Consider the following 17,500-nt stretch of genomic DNA (forward strand, 5'->3'; position numbering starts at 1 on the left):
GGTGACTGTGATGTCATGTTATGGGTCATGCACAGTGTATTGGGATGTGCTGCAGGTCATGCACGGTGTATTGGGATGTGCTGCAGGTCATGCACGGTGTATTGGGATGTGCTGCAGGTCATGCACGGTGTATTGGGATGTGCTGCAGGTCATGCACAGTGTATTGGGATGTGCTGCAGGTCATGCACGGTGTATTGGGATGTGCTGCAGGTCATGCACAGTGTATTGGGATGTGCTGCAGGTCATGCACGGTGTATTGGGATGTGCTGCAGGTCATGCACGGTGTATTGGGATGTGCTGTAGGTCATGCACGGTGTATTGGGATGTGCTGCAGGTCATGCACGGTGTATTGGGATGTGCTGCAGGTCATGCACGGTGTATTGGGATGTGCTGCAGGTCATGCACGGTGTATTGGGATGTGCTGCAGGTCATGCACGGTGTATTGGGATGTGCTGCAGGTCATGCACAGTGTATTGGGATGTGTTAGTATAGGTCATGCACAGTGTATTGGGATGTGTTAGTATAGGTCATGCACAGTGTATTGGGATGTGTAGTATTATAGTGCAGCACATGTACAGTGCTGCTCACTAAAATTGAGTCAAATCAGCGCCGCCAGCCTGCACCATTGCATAGCCCAGTGTTGACTGGTCTAGGGTTGCATAGCGTCCGGCATGCATTGCCCAGTGTTGGCAGGTCTAGGGTTGCATAGCGTCCGGCATGCACTTGACTCACATGATCAGATTTCAGTGAACAGCACTGTAGCACACTTAGGGTCACAGTGTTATGAAGTCTATCCTATGGCTAGGTACTCGTACGTACTCATGGAGATGGCACACAGCGTAACCAAGACGATCATGGCCACCGCGTATCCGAATCGATCCAGCTCGTCGTTCAGACCTGAAACGCAACAATTCAGTCACGTAAATAAGAGGCTTATTCACAGACCTGGCACATGTGTTCACACATGTCACTCACTGTGTCACACTGCATGTCTACAAGCACTGCACAGTTCATTGATTTGAAATTTATTTTGAAGCTCTTATCAAAAATCAATGAGGACATGTTGAAACTGGTCTACAGCCTTGCTGTTAATTATTCTACCAGGTCTGCAAGAGTAGTTTGGACAAAAAATATACCTGGCGGGCTTAGCACTGGTGGACACTAGCAGGAAAATGTCCTCAGTTTTAGTACTGTCTTTTTACTTACAAGTTGCAGTTATCAGCATGAATACCACAAGATCCTGTGCTTACCTACACACTCGAAAGATGAAAGACCTTTGAATAGTTTCCATACTCAAAGAAATCGAACGTGCAAGCGTAAGCAAAGTTGCAGTGTTCTTGACTTTGGCAGAGCAACATCGCACTGGCAAGAGTACACATTTGTGAAGACAAACTTACCCACCATCCAGTAGGTGATTGACACGTACACAGCTGCATTGAATATGTTGAATGGTAGCTAGTAGGGACAAAGGAAAAGAGCACAAAGGGGGGGGGGGGGGGGGCATGACCAAAGGCACAGCAACAGTGGATGTTACATTTGTCAAGTATGAGAAAGATGTGTATCTCAACAACATAAAGTAACATTATAGTCAGATGTATTGCACTAGTAGTTTACAAGTACAAGCCTTTTGCACGCATGCACACGCCGCGGTCCGTAAATTCACATGTACAAACACATTTGAACAATGCACACGTATGCAGCATGCATGCGCACGTACACAGTGCTATCTGCAAGGAGTAACTAGACACTAGTTTGTTTCGAAAATGTTATCAGCAGTGGCAGGAGCAGGTGCAGAGCTGCCAGTGGCACTATCCTTACCTCTGTCAGGGTTTTGCTGAGGAAGTAGACATTTGTAGCGTACATTCTGTTCTGAACGTCTCGTAAGAACAGCGGTAACTCGAGAGGAAAGACCTGCACATGACAATAAACCAATGAAACAAACACGCATACACACATGCATACACACAAACACACACACATACACACACAAACACACACACACACACACACAAACAAACACACACACACAAAACACACACACACACAAACACACACACACACAACACACACAATGATACACGAGATTATAAACAGGAAAGTTGGTACTCCCCACAATGAAGCTCCCGTTTTTCCGCCGACTTATTTGTCACTTGACTGACTTACACTTGTCATCCAGAGCACACAAGAAGAGATCGTGAATATTCAAAAACAGAGCAGAGACGAGGGGCTAGGGCCTTTCCAATATCCCCGGGCATGCAGGGTATGGATCTGATCATACGGTAAATAATATTGAAAATGTTCCAGTTGCAAGTGACATGGCGTATGGATAAACAGTATGGGCGTGGTCCTGATTCTTCAATCTCATGTTCGAGAAGCCAATGAGCTGATCAACTTACCAAGCACTCACTCCTCAAACACACCAGACCTCCCAACCATGTACAAAGCTGTTCCCTTACGTTCCATAACCAAGATGATTTCCCCACGCACATTGTCATTTGTGTTCAACTCCGCTAGACTGCGGCATACATGCATACATCGCCGTGCGTTTAGAACTAGCAAACGAGAAGAGATGCCGATCTAACTCTCACAACTCAACACATACATACCATCGGGTGCCCAAGAACTTAGCAACGAAGAACGGACAGGCTAGAAATTCATCAAGCACAGAAAAGCGATACATGCAAGGTGACGCTACGGCGCAAAGACTGCTGCCATACATGTCCATGCAAGTAAGAACTGTCCAGGCTACGAGGCTGACCTTGCAGTTCTTCGGTACCTGACAGCAATGTAACTAATTTGAAAAAGGGATGTTGAAAAGGGATGTTGAAAAGGGATGTTGAAGGAAAGTCTCTCAACCTACTTGAAGCACGGAGAAGAGAGGGTTGAAGACTTGATTCGTGACCATGAAGAAGATGATTCCAGCAGCGTTCTGCACTCTGGACTGGTTATCCGCCATTCTCAGGTACACTATGCCAGCCAGCAGTGCAGTGAACTAGGTATCAATATGACATCACGCATGCCAGCACGCGCACCCGCACACACACACACACACACGCACACACACACACACACACACACACACACACACACACACACACACACACACACACACACACACACATGAAATAATTGTGTGTAATTAAAGTGGACCATATGTCCTCCGGAAAATACGGTACTGAGCTCTGTTGCCAATAATCTAAGTGTGGAGATGCCAAGGGCAGAAAGATGTAAAACTCAGCTTGTACAACAGCGTTGGGAGCAATGTCGTTCAACCCCCCCCCCCCCCCCCCCCCCCCGCATGCACCTAGTACGGTAGTGGTGACACCTCGCATGCATCTACTTCGAGGAAGTACGACTTACAATAGTCTGAATGAAGCGCACGCGAATGAGACCGGGGTCCCGGACAAACGCCAGCCATGATCTCTTCATGATCACTCTGAGTTGAGTGCACCATGACTCCCTCTCCCTGTACAGCACACAACATGGCATCGAGAAGCACAGACATCACATGCAAGTGCATCCACTAGGCCTCAGGCTGAGCAATGCACGGACATCAGCAAATTTAGCACAATGCATCCTCTGTTAGTGGTGTACATAATTCGGCTAAGTAGTGGGGTTCACTGGCATTGGTTCCTTGAATATACATGCACATGCAGGCCTTCATAAAATAATTAAAAATATACAACCTTTTTTTTGGAAATTTACTGTGTTCCGTGGTCTCATTATTTCCTTTCAACAAAATGTACAGTATTTTCCACAAGTTTAGTAGAAAGGCTCTGTGTAGAGTTGAGTGCTGGGAACAGTCCACGCATAGCGGTGGCTCTACATCTAGCCAAACAGAAGGAAATCCGGCACCGAGCTAGTGTACGGTTGTACAATCTTTGCTGTCTGGACACAGTACTGCGAAACCTGTCTAAGATGCTCAAGGGACCATCATAACAGACACGTAAGGTCTCTGTTACCAGTTGGTCTGCTTATCCTGGATCATTCGACTGGAAATAACATCCCTTGGTCTTGGTTGTGGTGGTCTTCTGGGACAGGTGGTCTTCTGGGACAGGTGGTCTTCTGGGACAAGTGGTCTTCTGGGACAGGTGGTCTTCTGGGACAGGTGGTCTTCTGGGACAGGTGGTCTTCTGGGACAGGTGGTCTTCTGGGACAGGTGGTCTTCTGGGACAGGTGGTCTTCTGGGACAGGTGGTCTTCTGGGACAGGTGGTCTTCTGGGACAGGTAGTCTTCTGGGACAGGTGGTCTTCTGGGACAGGTGGTCTTCTGGGACAGGTGGTCTTCTGGGACAGGTGGTCTTCTGGGACAGGTAGTCAGCCAAGTGGTCACTTTCACAGGTTTTACTGTATATGTTCATAAGTGGTAGCCATATTTCAGTGTCCTGGGACCGATTAATCTTGTAAAAACCAGGAGTGTTTTTTAAATTCCCCGACTAACCTTCCGACAAGATTGGCCGCCCTGCTTTCTTCCTGTGGACAAGTGGAGAGATGGAAAAGAAAACGAGCGCACAGCACCATGCTAGGGTGTTAGCGCACAGCACCATGCTAGGGTGTTAGCGCACAGCACCATGCTAGGGTGTTAGCAAAATACATTTAAAAATACCAATGAGACATCCCAGCAGATCAGCGGATACCAACACGAACGTCACGTGTGATGCTTACATAGCACATCTTACCAGGGACATCCATCAATTCCAAAAAGTAAATAATCCGGATAGTGGCCAAATTTAGGCGACCATTTTCTTCACTTCTTAGCATGTACATGACTTGTATGTATACATGTACATACATGTATATAGACACTTCACTAAAACTACGTAATTTTTGATTCATGACAACGTCAACGTCTTCTTTGTCATGGCAAAAACTGGATAGCCCGCAGTATGTGCCTAGGACTTGAAGGAGTGAAGATGCCAAGGTGCGCACTGTCATGCACACGATTTTTAGTATTTTTCACGACTCCCTGCATGTTGACTGATGACATATCACGTCCTGCACAGAAAGATCATTATTTTAACGAGATCAGACAACTTCACAAGAATTCTGCTGTTTCCAAAAAATGAAAAAGAATCTGCCAGGCCTTTCGTCCACTCACAACGTTTAGCTACTATCCGGATTTTGATATTTTTCAAACGTTTCAAATGTTTCACATGTTTCAAATGGCCCCTTAAAGGAACACAACACAAATCACAGGCTACCTTGTAGGTTTCCTCCGGAGCCAGATCCCTTCTCTCCTCGAACGCATCCGCAATACTCTACATGGGTACATGGGAGAGAAGCAATATATCTGCAATCAGTGGACAAGTCGTTAGTAAGAGAGGGTCATTCCAAAGGGAATTATAGGTATATGCGCCCAGTAGAAGTACATAATGTGTGGTATGAATCTGGAACTAAAAACAACCCAGTGACAATGGGTTTGCAACTGACACAAGAAAACAGGAAACATCAAGACAGACAGCCGCAGCACGGGCAAAGTGGCCTAACAATTTCCTCACCTTGACTCTCTGCCTGCACTCGTCTTCCTTGCGCGGCACAATCGCAAGTTTGTGCACAAAGAAATCAGCCGGATTGAAGTTGGGCGGACACTCATGTCCTTGACTGTGATGGACCCAACAAGCACATGGACAGCATTTACAGGTACAGATAGGCTGGCGATGTGCAATTGACACCAGTAGTGGATAGACCGGTCCTACTTATCAGAAGTACTGAAAATTTGGCAAGCGATTATACAGTGACCATTGTACGCGTGCCTTTAAGGGCTTACCTTCTGAAGTGTTCGATTGCCTCCTGGCATGGTCCCAAGAAGGCAGTGCGGCCTTCCGCCAATAGCATAACACTGCATATGATATTAGGCAACAGACAAAATCACATCAATACAATCTTGTCAGAGAGAGAGAGAGAGAGCGAGAGAGGGAGAGAGAGAGAGAGAGAGAGAGAGAGAGAGAGAGAGAGAGAGAGAGAGAGAGAGAGAGTGAGAGAGAAAGACAGAGAGAGAGAGAGAGTGAGAGTGAGAGAGAGTGCGAGAGGGAGCGAGAGAGAGAGAGAAAAAGAGAGAGAGAGAGAGAGAGAGAGAGAGAGAGTCAGAGAGTCAGAGAATAGTGTTGTGAACTATGAATATACAAGAAGAGAAGCACGACGGATGGTCTAGTATTTTTCTATTAGAACTTTGCTCAGAACTGATATGTATAAGCTCTGCGCTTGTGCAACGTTTGATTGCACTCCACAATACACAAACAAATGAGATTATACACACTATATACATATTCATGGATCACTGGCCCATTCATGGGTGACATTCGGAATGTAACCTGCATGGACGATATTTGAGATTTTTTACGCTTTTTGAGCCTAACACGCAGGAAAATATGCCCTACGAGTCATATAACTGTATATAATAGGCACAAGGATATTGGTACTGGTCTGGTATTTATAGCATGATCCCTCCTATGACTGACTAGCTGACTGGCCATGGGCAAACAATACATAACGACTAACCGATCAAACATGGTGTAGATCTCCGATGCCGGCTGGTGGATAGTGGTGAGGATGGTGCGTCCGGCCTGTGCAAGGTTTTGCAGCGTTGTCACCACAGATTCAGCCATGTAGGAGTCAAGGCCACTGGTAGGTTCATCCACAAAGAGAAGTGGAGGATCAGTCAGCACCTGCACCACATACAAAGAATAGAACATTCGCTATTCACTGGTTCGTAGGAAACAGGAAAAGTCTGAAGAAAAAATTGACTGTCACCACCAGGACTCAAACCAGGGACACTCGCTTGAGGCCAGCAATGCATTTGCTATTGTTAGGGATTACCATATACCTGAGTCTTTAAATGATTTCCAAAATAAAACACATCGTTTTAAATGGACACTGGTGGTTCGTACGGAAGACAGGTTTCTCAATACAATACCTGAAGAGGGCTAGGACTGATGAAGTTAGACCCACCAACCCACACACTGAACATCAATTCACAGACAAGAAGCATGGTTTGCATTCTGGCAACATACGTGGGTATTGCTGAATCTAACCAAGAGCTAACGTTAGTACGTAGCAAGATGACATACCTCAGATGCAAAGGACAGACGCTTCCGCTCACCGCCGGAAATTCCACGGATACGCAGCGGGTCTCCTATGGTGGATCCAGCGACGTCAAGCAATCCAACCTGGAATTAGCACAGAGCGCAATGAGCATGATTATTCCCGTGAGCGCCGCAACGTACATGACCCAGGACATTTTTTATAAATAGCTGATCACCCGCATCTCATTATGCAATAGCATAATCAGACTCTCTTTGAATGTCACTGTACATATCCAGAATCATAATATCAGCTGCAAAACACATCTGACACTACCCAGCACTCCTGGATTCCCTCACCATCACCCACGCATTCAATCAACTCGAAATGATCTCCGAGTGCAGCAGAAATACTGCTACCAGGTTGAGCATCATCAGTCTCTGCTATATTCTTATGCCACACGAGCTATACACGTACCTCCTGCAAGACTTCCTCGACTCTTTCTAGCCGTTGCGCCTCACTGTTGCCGTGGGGCATACGAAGAAGAGCCTGAAACAGTAGGCAGCATCAAACGATGACATCAAACATTAGCATTATCAACAACAAAAATCACGTATACTCAACAACACTGAGGCAGAACTACTAACACAATAGGTACTGTCAACTGCTCACACACTGCTCCATACCAGAGGCAGACCTAAATTTTCACATGGAAGTCAAAAGAATGTTTCAGCAATTTGAGGCCAGCCTCAGTTTAATTCGTGCCTAAGGATCTCTTCACAAGGGATCGCTTTGCATGAAGCTTATGGTGCAGATCGGCGTTCAGACATCCATGTTAACGAACAGCCACACATTATTTAAATTTCTGGTCACTTTTACGCTACCGAGCCTCTCAAGATCAAGATATGAGCATGGCGCTCACCTGGAAAATGAGTGTCTCGCGCACGGTCAGAGTGGAGATAAACAAATCCTCCTGCTGGATATAACCAGACACACTGCAGACAAAGTCTGGTTCCACAGCCTCGCCGTTGATCTGAATCTGGCCAGTCAGCTCCAATCCGTATGCATTACGACCGGCTAAGATGTTCAGTAGCGTTGTCTTGCCTGCGCCACTGGGTTATACAAACAGAATGGGAGATCGTGTACGAACAGGACGGAGGAATATGTACAAGCAGAATGGGACATCGTGTACAAACAAGCACACTTGCATAAACTCATCCTTCACGTTTGTGCGGTCCAGTATAATAAATTATTATATTAACTGTCTCTATTTTGTTTTGGAGAAGATCAGTATTACACACGCGGTACGCCATGTTTTGAGAAGAGATTAGGAAGATGAAGATGTCATCACTTAGAGAGCAGTACTCGAGCTGGTTCTATCATATGTAGTCAACAGTCAAAAGTTCCAAAAATATTTGAGACCCATTTTCGAAAGTGCATAGGAGAAGACCAAAGAAAGTCAGAGCTATCTAACATTCTCAAGAAATGGAAAGGCATGTGATGAGACTAAGCGCTAACAATCACCCGTATTTCGTTTTACACAAGAAATAGTGTGTGCTATGGCTGTACTGCGGCAAGGTCCACTCAATGCGCTGTATTAGTACTGGCACTTGTAGATGCAGAGTTGAAAGCCAGTGGAGACAACCCAGTATGGTGGCAGAAAGCACAAGCCAACACAGTGTAGTAACAATCCATTAACGTCAAATTCACGTCACAAGATCTAATACATACCTTGCACCCATTATGGCCAGGAGTTGACCTGGAGACACCGAGCCACTCACTGTACAATGACACAAGAGAAGAAAGGCAATGATTACAGAACTTAGCCAACTATTATGTCCATTCTCGTACAGTGATCTTGCACGGCGAAGTGAAACACGGCTAAGCCAATCTGGCCAGGCGTATCCTAATGCATCGAACCCATAGTGCAATGTGTGGTACCATACTAACTTGTACAACTCCATCCGGGTTGTGTTTCGGCACGCAAGATAACATACAAAACTGCACTGGAGCAACATTTGCCAGCATTTCTCACACCCAAAGTAGACACACCAAGTAGTGCTAATCTTGCACTCAGGTGGTATGCGTGCCTGATCATGTTGCCATCTCGCTGCTATTTGTGCACTGACTGTATGCTACTATGCATCATTATGGCATGTCACATGATGATCACCATGGTAGAAGCCAATCACGATGCATTTAGCAGGGCACGTATAGCATGTTCTTTGCCCTGAGAAGCGCTTGGCAGACAGATATTCGCTATATTTACCGTCCAGGGCGGGTAGATATTGACGATACGTGCACGCCTAGGAGGGCAGATATGGACGATACTAGTTCAGCATCTTTTTTTAGGACATTGGCGGGAAGTACAAGGCAAAGAAAAGTCTTTGTGAAGTGCAGCTGTTTAGGAATGTGACAAGCCATGGATGGCTGCTCACTAGCCCGACTTTCTATTTGGGTCGTGGTTATGACTCTGAAGGGACGACGTCTACTCTATCAGATGTCGTTGCACGTGGTTCTGCGGGTCATGAATCAACCTCCTGTGACCCCTCCCCCCTCTCCCCACGTCTCAGGAAGATAGGGAGATTCGCATCCAAGCCTATGTCTGATGTGAAGGAGTTGATCGACAAGACGGTGCCTGAGTCAATACGAAAGGCAACCAGGCAAAGGGTGAATTTGTTCAATGAATATTTTCCGGATGCGAAAAAATCAAGCTTGACCTGCGGACGAATCCTCTCCAGAAGATCCATGAAGCCCTAGCCGGTTGTTATGCAAATTCTTGAGGGAGGAATGACTTTGCTTGCCAGCGTCCGAACCTTAATGCCTTACGAACAGCACTTCAACACCGTATTCTTATTATGTGTGCAAACATCAACACAATCTCGGGGCAGGACTTCCAAGACGCCAACGACGTGTGTGATGAGCGGAGAGGTTGCAAGCATTAGGAAGTACTCCAAACGCACGATCTGGCCTATCGCAAAAAGGAACACGGTTGCGAATTTATTAAAGGGGAACTTAAGGCAAAAATTAAAATTTCACCAGTTGTAGTCTTCAGGGTGCTGAGTCGAATGGTCTTGGTCCGAGAAAGCTGAGACGCTCCCTTCCTACTTGAATCCCAATCGAACTCGCGCACTTCCACCGAAACTGGGTGACTGCGCCCTACTAGATGGGGATTTGTATGCAAAATGTCACTAAAAGCGCCATTTCGTTCTTATAAAAGCACGGATGACCACGATTGGCCCATATGTTGTAGTCTTTTTGACGCTGAGTCGACTGGTTTTGGTCCGAAAAGGCTGCGATGCAGTGTTCTTCCTTTATTCCCAATCGAATATGGTTGAACAAGCGGTCACGTGCTCCTGGGTGCCCAAATCACCTGGTCACCACGCCAGCAGACGACAACTTTCACACCAAGGTTCAACTCGAGTTCAACTCGAGTGACAGGACTGCACCCAAAAAAGGTCAAACAGGCTAGTAAGTTGTACCCTGCAGGCACGGTGACCAGGTGACTGGTGTATGCAGGAGCACGTGGCCGCTTGTTCAACCATGTTCGATTGGGAATAAAGGAGGAACGCTGCTTCGCAGCCTTTTCGGACCAAAACCAGTCGACTCAGCGTCCAAAAGACTACAACATATGGGCCAATCGCGGTCATCCGTGCTGTTATAAGAACGAAATGGCGCTTTTAGTGACATTTTGCATACAAATCCCCATCTAGTAGGGCGCAGTCACCCAGTTTCGGTGGAAGTGCGCGAGTTCGATTGGGATTCAAGTAGGAAGGGAGCGTCTCAGCTTCCTCGGACCACGACCATTCGACTCAGCACCCCGAAGACTACAGCTGGTGAAATTTTAATTCCAATCGAAGAACCGTCAAGCAGGAAACAGCTGGAACAAAGTTCGCGATGGGTGAATTCAACTCCCAGTCCACGTGCAAGCAGTCAGAAAACCTTATCCGGAGAATTAGTCCAAAGCGTGATCGCATAATCCAAACGGCCTCGTGCAGTGAGAAGAACGAGGAGTGGTTCAACAGGCTACCGCCGGGGAAAGCACGATTCGCGACATGATGAAGCTCATTTCTACCAAGGCCCGTTTATCCAAGCGAAATACATACCCTCAGAGCTTCGTTCGTCCTGTACTAGCATGCATTCGCTGATCTTGCCTTCGTACTCATGATTGATTCCATTCATACCTGTCTACTATCACCATACACAATTGTAGTAATACAAATAACAATAGTCAAAGACCTATGCAATAGGCGATACACTGTATAATTATAATTATGACATCCCATCCTTCGTCCCATCCTTTGTCATTCTTTTCCAACCCATCACAATTTACTGTACTTGATTGCATGGAATCATGTTCAGTACAGTGTACTTGAAGTAGTCTCGATGCTGCTTCTACAGCAATTGCATAATCAATTACATAATTGAAAACAATTGCGACTAACCATTTTTCAGAATGGTCTTTTCGTACTGTTCATCTGGACGTGATTGCGATCTCCTAGGTGCAGGGCCATCGTATCCGTTGTCAGTGTCGTCTTCGTTGTCGGCAGAATCGAAGCCAAGTCTACTCCGCAACGAAACGGATTTGCGTATGTGCACGTGCACGTGACTCCAGGATATGTGTACACAGGACTTCGCACTTGAACTGGCACTGGCAGCGCTAGCGCGAGGCTGACTCTCTCGACTGCTTCTGGAGTCGGCCAGCGCTCTGCGCATCAAGCGAAATCTCTCCTCGCCCGATTCCAAGAGCGTCGATGTAGACACGTCCGCAATGTAGTGTGGGTGCACGGGACGGCCAGGGGTGATTTGAAGGAAAGGCACAGAGTCGCTGACGATACCACAGGATGTGCTGGCTGCTGCGGGCACAGGCGAGATATTTCCATCCGTAGAACTACTTGCGCCATAGAACCCTCTGTGACCTTGCACGTCGTGAGAGTTATCATCCGCTGGCGACAGCAGCGACCTTCTCTCTTCTCTCGACGTGTCCATTTTACTGCTAAAGAAAAAATTAATATCTCCGGTGTGTGCATGTGCACAGAGAGTTTTTCACCGATCGTGACTTCCCTGAAAATTGACTCCGATTATTTCGTCAAAGGGAGAGACGAGACCACGCGTGCAGCACGACTCGATCGAGTCCACGAGCGTAGCTGACTGGCATGGGGCTGTTTTTTGTTGTGTAGATCTATGTCAGGATAGAATGACTATGACTCAGATTACTGTATACTGAGCTTGTACAAACTCCCATCTCTCCCCACACAACACTCCAGACTTGTATTTTGCATATACATGTAACAGGTACTTCGATGACGAGAATATAAACTGGTATATAAACTGGTGTATAAACTGGTATATAAACTCCTTTTTTTTTAGGATTACACTAGTGACCTGCAGTCCGCCTTGATGGTTTTTCGACATGCACGACGGTCCCAACTTCAGGATCTCTTTCCCGTCAACGATGAAGAATACAACGTCGTCCTTTGTAACATGTGCCTTGTGCTGCACCTGGCGTTCGAGGCTGTCCTTCTTTCGCTGTTTCAGCACTCCGTCTGTCAAGCGCAGCACTCGACATGTGCGGCTGAAGAGCCCCGCGTGCCGCTCCTCCTGCGTTTTTGCATGGACATAGAATGCAGATAGCAGGGGCGACGGAACTTCACTACTGATGGTTTTCCAATCGATGTTCTCCTTTCCGCGTCCCTCGCAGAGCGGACGGAACATGCGCAGCCATAATCCGTGGCACTGCCAGTGTTCTTAGAAACTGCTGCTTGAATAATAGCATCGTGATTCGTGGTCGTCCTCAGAAGAAACGTTTGGGAGTCGATTCAACAGGCTCGTGCTGATTCATTTTACTCTTACTTTGGAAAGGAGACGAACTCTATCATGTCTATGTCTCTAAAGTCTAATGAGCTAACGGTTCTTTTACAGAGCCCGCGGTGAGATCTGCGCGCGGTACCGGTCACTAGCACTGTGAGGTTCAAACTAACTTTACTTACTTGGCGCATAGCTAGCTGTTACTTCCGATGTAACTAGTACTTCAGTACTAAACTGAAGTCACAAAGAGTGTGTGATGGTACTGCACTAGCACTGCATGCACTGCACAGAGTCAGTGGTAGTCTTGTACTTGATCCGCACAGGTTGGTGAAAGGAAGACTCGTCGAGCCATGGTTGTGGGTTGGAATTCCAATCTCTACCCTTGTGGGGGAGAGGGGAGTTTGTATATCAGCTCAGTATAAGCATAATATAACCTACTCAGTTGATTAGGCCAAAACAAATAATGACCTTGTTTCCGGTCGGCCGACCGGGCCACTTTTTCCCAAATTCTGAAACTTTTTTTGGTCCCAAATGTATACAAACGGTGGCAATGCCATGTGTGCAAGTGCACTCAACGAGTCATAACTCAGTCAAATCTCAACCTAATTCCACAATCGAAACACCTACAAGGTAGCAGAGACTCTCAGCTAGCTGTCGGCTCGAAAACCTCCGAGGTCGATACGAGCTAGAATAACGGAGCTGGAAGGACTCGAACTGTTTGCTTGATTTCTCAGGATGTACGAAAACAGGAATACACCACATGCTGTACAAGAACAGGAAGTCAGTCAACTAATTTACTTTGACATTGATCCTTGCCATGATATATTATGTACAATGTACATGTGTAGGTGCTCTAGTGCATAAATACCACAACGATTGAGGAGCCAAAAAAAAAGTATCCAAAAAAAGTTTCATTCCGGCCGACCGAGTCTCCTTTTTGAGGGGTTGCCGACCGGAAACAAGCCTATTTTTTGTTTTGGCCTTATATGGGAAATATAAACCAATATACAGGTTTATATTTCCCATATAATCAACTGGTTAGGTTATATTATATACTGTATGACTCACTAGTATGAGTATGAGTATGACTACAGAGTACAGTCAGTCAATTTCGCTAATAACTGATAACGACTGCGGATACGTATACAACGACAATTCGCGAATAACGACAGAATTTCCATGCTCAGAGCAAAGTCCCATCCCACTGTAATACATAATGAGACTTCGGGTATAACGACACTTCGCGAATAAGGACACCTTTTTGATGCCCCGCCGAGTGTCGTTATAAGCGAAGTTGACTGTATTGTTGTCGTATGTGTAGGTCTGCTCTGACCTGGGAGTCTAGATCCGAGGCTGTATTTACTCAAATCGACTACAGTAGTACTAGTAGTAGATCTACAGTACAGACTAGTACTACAGTCATAGTAGTCGTTTCTTTATGTGGACAGCACGTGGTAGATTTTATTCTACATGAAAACGACTTGACATGTTTGACTTGACAGACCTGACAGACATGCCACTTTGCAAGCCAGAGAACGTGCCTTTCAAAAAGATAGTCACGGCAAAGAAAGTCACAACACATCATGCCAATAATAACAATAATACTCTATCCTACTGTCGTGGACATGGAAATCCGGTCGCACGTCCAGCGGCCCCAGGGCGCTGGCCATGCAGCCGTGGATAAGTGGCGACATGTATTTTACGCGCTGCAGCACGCTGGTCGCATCGGATCTATGTGCACTGCACGCAGCGTTCTGTACGCGCTGAGGGCGCCGGCCCCGGTCAATCGACTGGATTTCCACGTCCATAACAGTACTTCGGCCATGGATTTATAGGCAAGAAGAAAAAAGTGTCAAGTCAGCAGAGAAGCACAAGCTCCTATGTGGAGAGCAAACACCTTCCCTATAATTCTCTATCCTCCTAATAAATTATACAGGGCTCCTTTTTTTTAGTGATCTAGTGAATAATTGATTATTGGAATTTCCTCGATCTCTTGGACCTCAACGAAAAATCGATCGGGCAAAATCTACGTCCAATGCTCGAAAATTCGATGGCAGGCGAAGTCCATGCGCTCCATATTGCGCGTGCGACTCTACATCTCTCGATTGAGTCTGAGCGCTTGTGTTGTGAGTTTTTGATCAGTAATGAATTTTCCTGTGGAATAGTAGAATAATCGTTCGTTCGTTTGAGTGGTATTTGCTAGATTATTCATTCGTAAAATTCATGGCTCGCAATCTATAACTTTGCATGCTACGACACAAGTCCACAAAAAGACAATTCTTTATATTTTCATCGTCCGAAAACGTTCTAGATGAAAAGAAGAATCGTTGTCTTCTTGATTGTGCGGACTCGCGCCCGTGCATGCGAAGTTATAGATCGTGAAATTAGTTTTACCGTTTCTCTCAATTCTAGTATTACAACCATGAATACCAACGGTCAAGTAACAGTACATGTAGTTGAAAGAAGCATTATTATAATATGCACGCCATGGCTGGCTATAAATAATCGCCCTCACCTCCTCCTTGATTGGCCTTGGCCATGAGTGTGTGCGTTATAATAATGTACAAGTGTAAATCAACATGTGCACGCGAATGAATGGCACTTGATGGTTCAAACTGACGTACATACGCAGACTGTGTGCTCAAATGTACAATCATGCCATGAGAAACATTTCCAACATAAGTTCAGTACATGTATGTCAAACAGGCGCGATCAGCTCACCGGATTTCAGGATAACCTTGGCTTGTGAGCCTGCCTCCTCCTCATCCGATACGCACATTATTCTCTGCTTGAGCGACCGCTTTCCAGGCAACGCGACAGTCACACCTCTCCATTCTAGCTTGACCTTGTTGGCTAGCTCACTGCGAAGGCGATTGCGAAATACTGCCGCTCCCTGCTGGCCATGGTCCTGGTCTTCCATGGCCAAGGACACCGATCGATCGCTCTGCAACCAGCTGCTACTGTCCTTGCCGTCTAGGCGTCGGAACGTTCCGGAATCATCTGCGCTGCTTCTACTGCCAGTGCTGCCAAGCAGTGGGGCATTCTCATCAGCCATCATGTACTACCACTACCAGGCAGTATAGTCTACCAATCTAAACTGATAGCTTCTTTCAACCACCGACACCGAACTCTCTTCTTCGTCTAGTTTTCTACAATGCCAATAGGCAATAGCAAGCTCATCTGATGCAAAATCACCATCACAGTGAATGTCAAGGCTCTACTCCACTAGCTGTACTAATAATGAAACATGATTGTTACATCCATCAAGTTAGTTTGAAGCAGAGCTAGAGGTGAGAGTCACAGAGGTGTCGACATGTCGCAATCAACCGAGAAGTACCAGCACCTGTCCGACAAGCAATCTCCAGACGATCAACACATGAGCGCGTCCGACCAGGAGCCAGTGATAGACATGGATGCCCCGTCTCAGATTCCCCCTCCGCCACCGCTACACCCTCTTCCAGGAAGCAACTAAGCCACAAACAAATATGTCAAGTCTATCGATCTTTCTGACCAATGCATTCGGTCTCCAGTCCAAGTTCGGTGAGCTACAACATGCCCTCCGTCAGCAGACTGTAGACATTGCCATAGTAACTGAGACAAAACTCACTGCCGAGAAAATGTCTCCAGCTGAAACACTAATACCCGGATACTGCCCCGCAGTACGCAAGGACCGCACTGCACATGGAGGCGGTGTTGCTGTATGGCTAAAAGCAGGTCTGTGCTTTCGTCACCTTGACACCGTGCCATGTCATGACTTTGAAGTCATCTGGCTTCTTATTGAAACGTGTGATCATCATAAAATTGTATTCTGCGCCCTCTACCGGTCTGGGAGCTCCAGTGAGTCAGATATCAGTCTTATTGAGTATCTTGAGGAGACCTTGCTCGCTGTCCGGCACCTCGGTGACTATGTTCTGATCACGGGTGACTTCAATGTCCACAACGCCGCTTGGCTGGGCAGCACCAAGACCACTGTTGCCGGGGAAGCCTTAGAGGACTTGTGCGCCTCGCACTACCTCACCCAACATGTCTCCGAACCAACCCGCAAGAACAACACACTGGACTTAGTTATATCTGACCTCCCAGGTGCAGCATCTGTCACCACTGGTCCGCCGCTTGGACGCTCAGACCATGTCACTATCTTAACGGAGTTCAAGACCGTACGTCCCCGCAAGGAGCAACCGGCCCTAAGAATCGTCTGGCAGTATGCTAGAGCAGACTGGGGAAGGATGCGCGCACATCTTAGCCGCATTAACTGGCCAACTGTCCTATCAAATGACCCTGACGCTGCTTGTGAAGCCCTCACAGGAATTGTGCGTGATGCCATGTCTCAGTTTATTCCCTCCAAGACCATTAAAGTAATGGCCACTGACCCGGTCTGGTGGACACCTGCCTGCCAACAAGCGGTGCACCTAAAGCAACAAGCCTGGAGAGTTTGGAGGCAAGACCCCGATAGCTTGCAACAGAAAGAAACCTTCCTGGCATCCGTTACACATTGTGTGCATGTTCTGCAACATGCCCAACAGCAATGCAAAGAGCGAGCTTCTAGAAAGCTGTCATCTGGCTCCTTGCAAGACAAGCAATGGTGGACAGCTATTAAACGAGCTGCTGGTGTTAGCCGCCAAAGCGATATACCTGTCCTGGTCGACAGATCTGGACACGAGCACACCACTGCT

General features: G+C 46.7%; 1 protein-coding gene across 2 annotated transcripts in view; it reads right to left on the minus strand.

The window, feature by feature from the left end:
* The window catches only part of LOC135808930 (protein white-like), a 20,448-nt gene extending 4,399 nt beyond the window's left edge, over positions 1–16,049 (minus strand). The window contains exons 1-15 of one of the 2 annotated variants that reach the window (XM_065322182.1): positions 15,549–16,049; positions 8,751–8,799; positions 7,942–8,131; positions 7,497–7,568; positions 7,067–7,165; positions 6,498–6,664; positions 5,767–5,838; positions 5,498–5,600; positions 5,201–5,257; positions 4,441–4,472; positions 3,361–3,466; positions 2,861–2,992; positions 1,819–1,911; positions 1,398–1,455; positions 820–897 (exon numbers count right to left, since the gene is read on the minus strand). In XM_065322182.1, coding sequence (XP_065178254.1) covers positions 820–897; positions 1,398–1,455; positions 1,819–1,911; positions 2,861–2,992; positions 3,361–3,466; positions 4,441–4,472; positions 5,201–5,257; positions 5,498–5,600; positions 5,767–5,838; positions 6,498–6,664; positions 7,067–7,165; positions 7,497–7,568; positions 7,942–8,131; positions 8,751–8,799; positions 15,549–15,885 — 1,645 coding nt within the window. In that variant the 5' untranslated portion in view covers positions 15,886–16,049. Of the gene's footprint in view, positions 1–819; positions 898–1,397; positions 1,456–1,818; positions 1,912–2,860; positions 2,993–3,360; positions 3,467–4,440; positions 4,473–5,200; positions 5,258–5,497; positions 5,601–5,766; positions 5,839–6,497; positions 6,665–7,066; positions 7,166–7,496; positions 7,569–7,941; positions 8,132–8,750; positions 8,800–11,464; positions 12,106–15,548 lie in introns of those variants that run through there. The other variant, XM_065322181.1, reaches the window with a different exon arrangement.
* Positions 16,050–17,500: the final 1,451 nt, after the last annotated feature.

This window comes from Sycon ciliatum, chromosome 2 (genome assembly GCF_964019385.1).
Source record: "Sycon ciliatum chromosome 2, ocSycCili1.1, whole genome shotgun sequence".
NCBI lineage: Eukaryota > Metazoa > Porifera > Calcarea > Leucosolenida > Sycettidae > Sycon > Sycon ciliatum.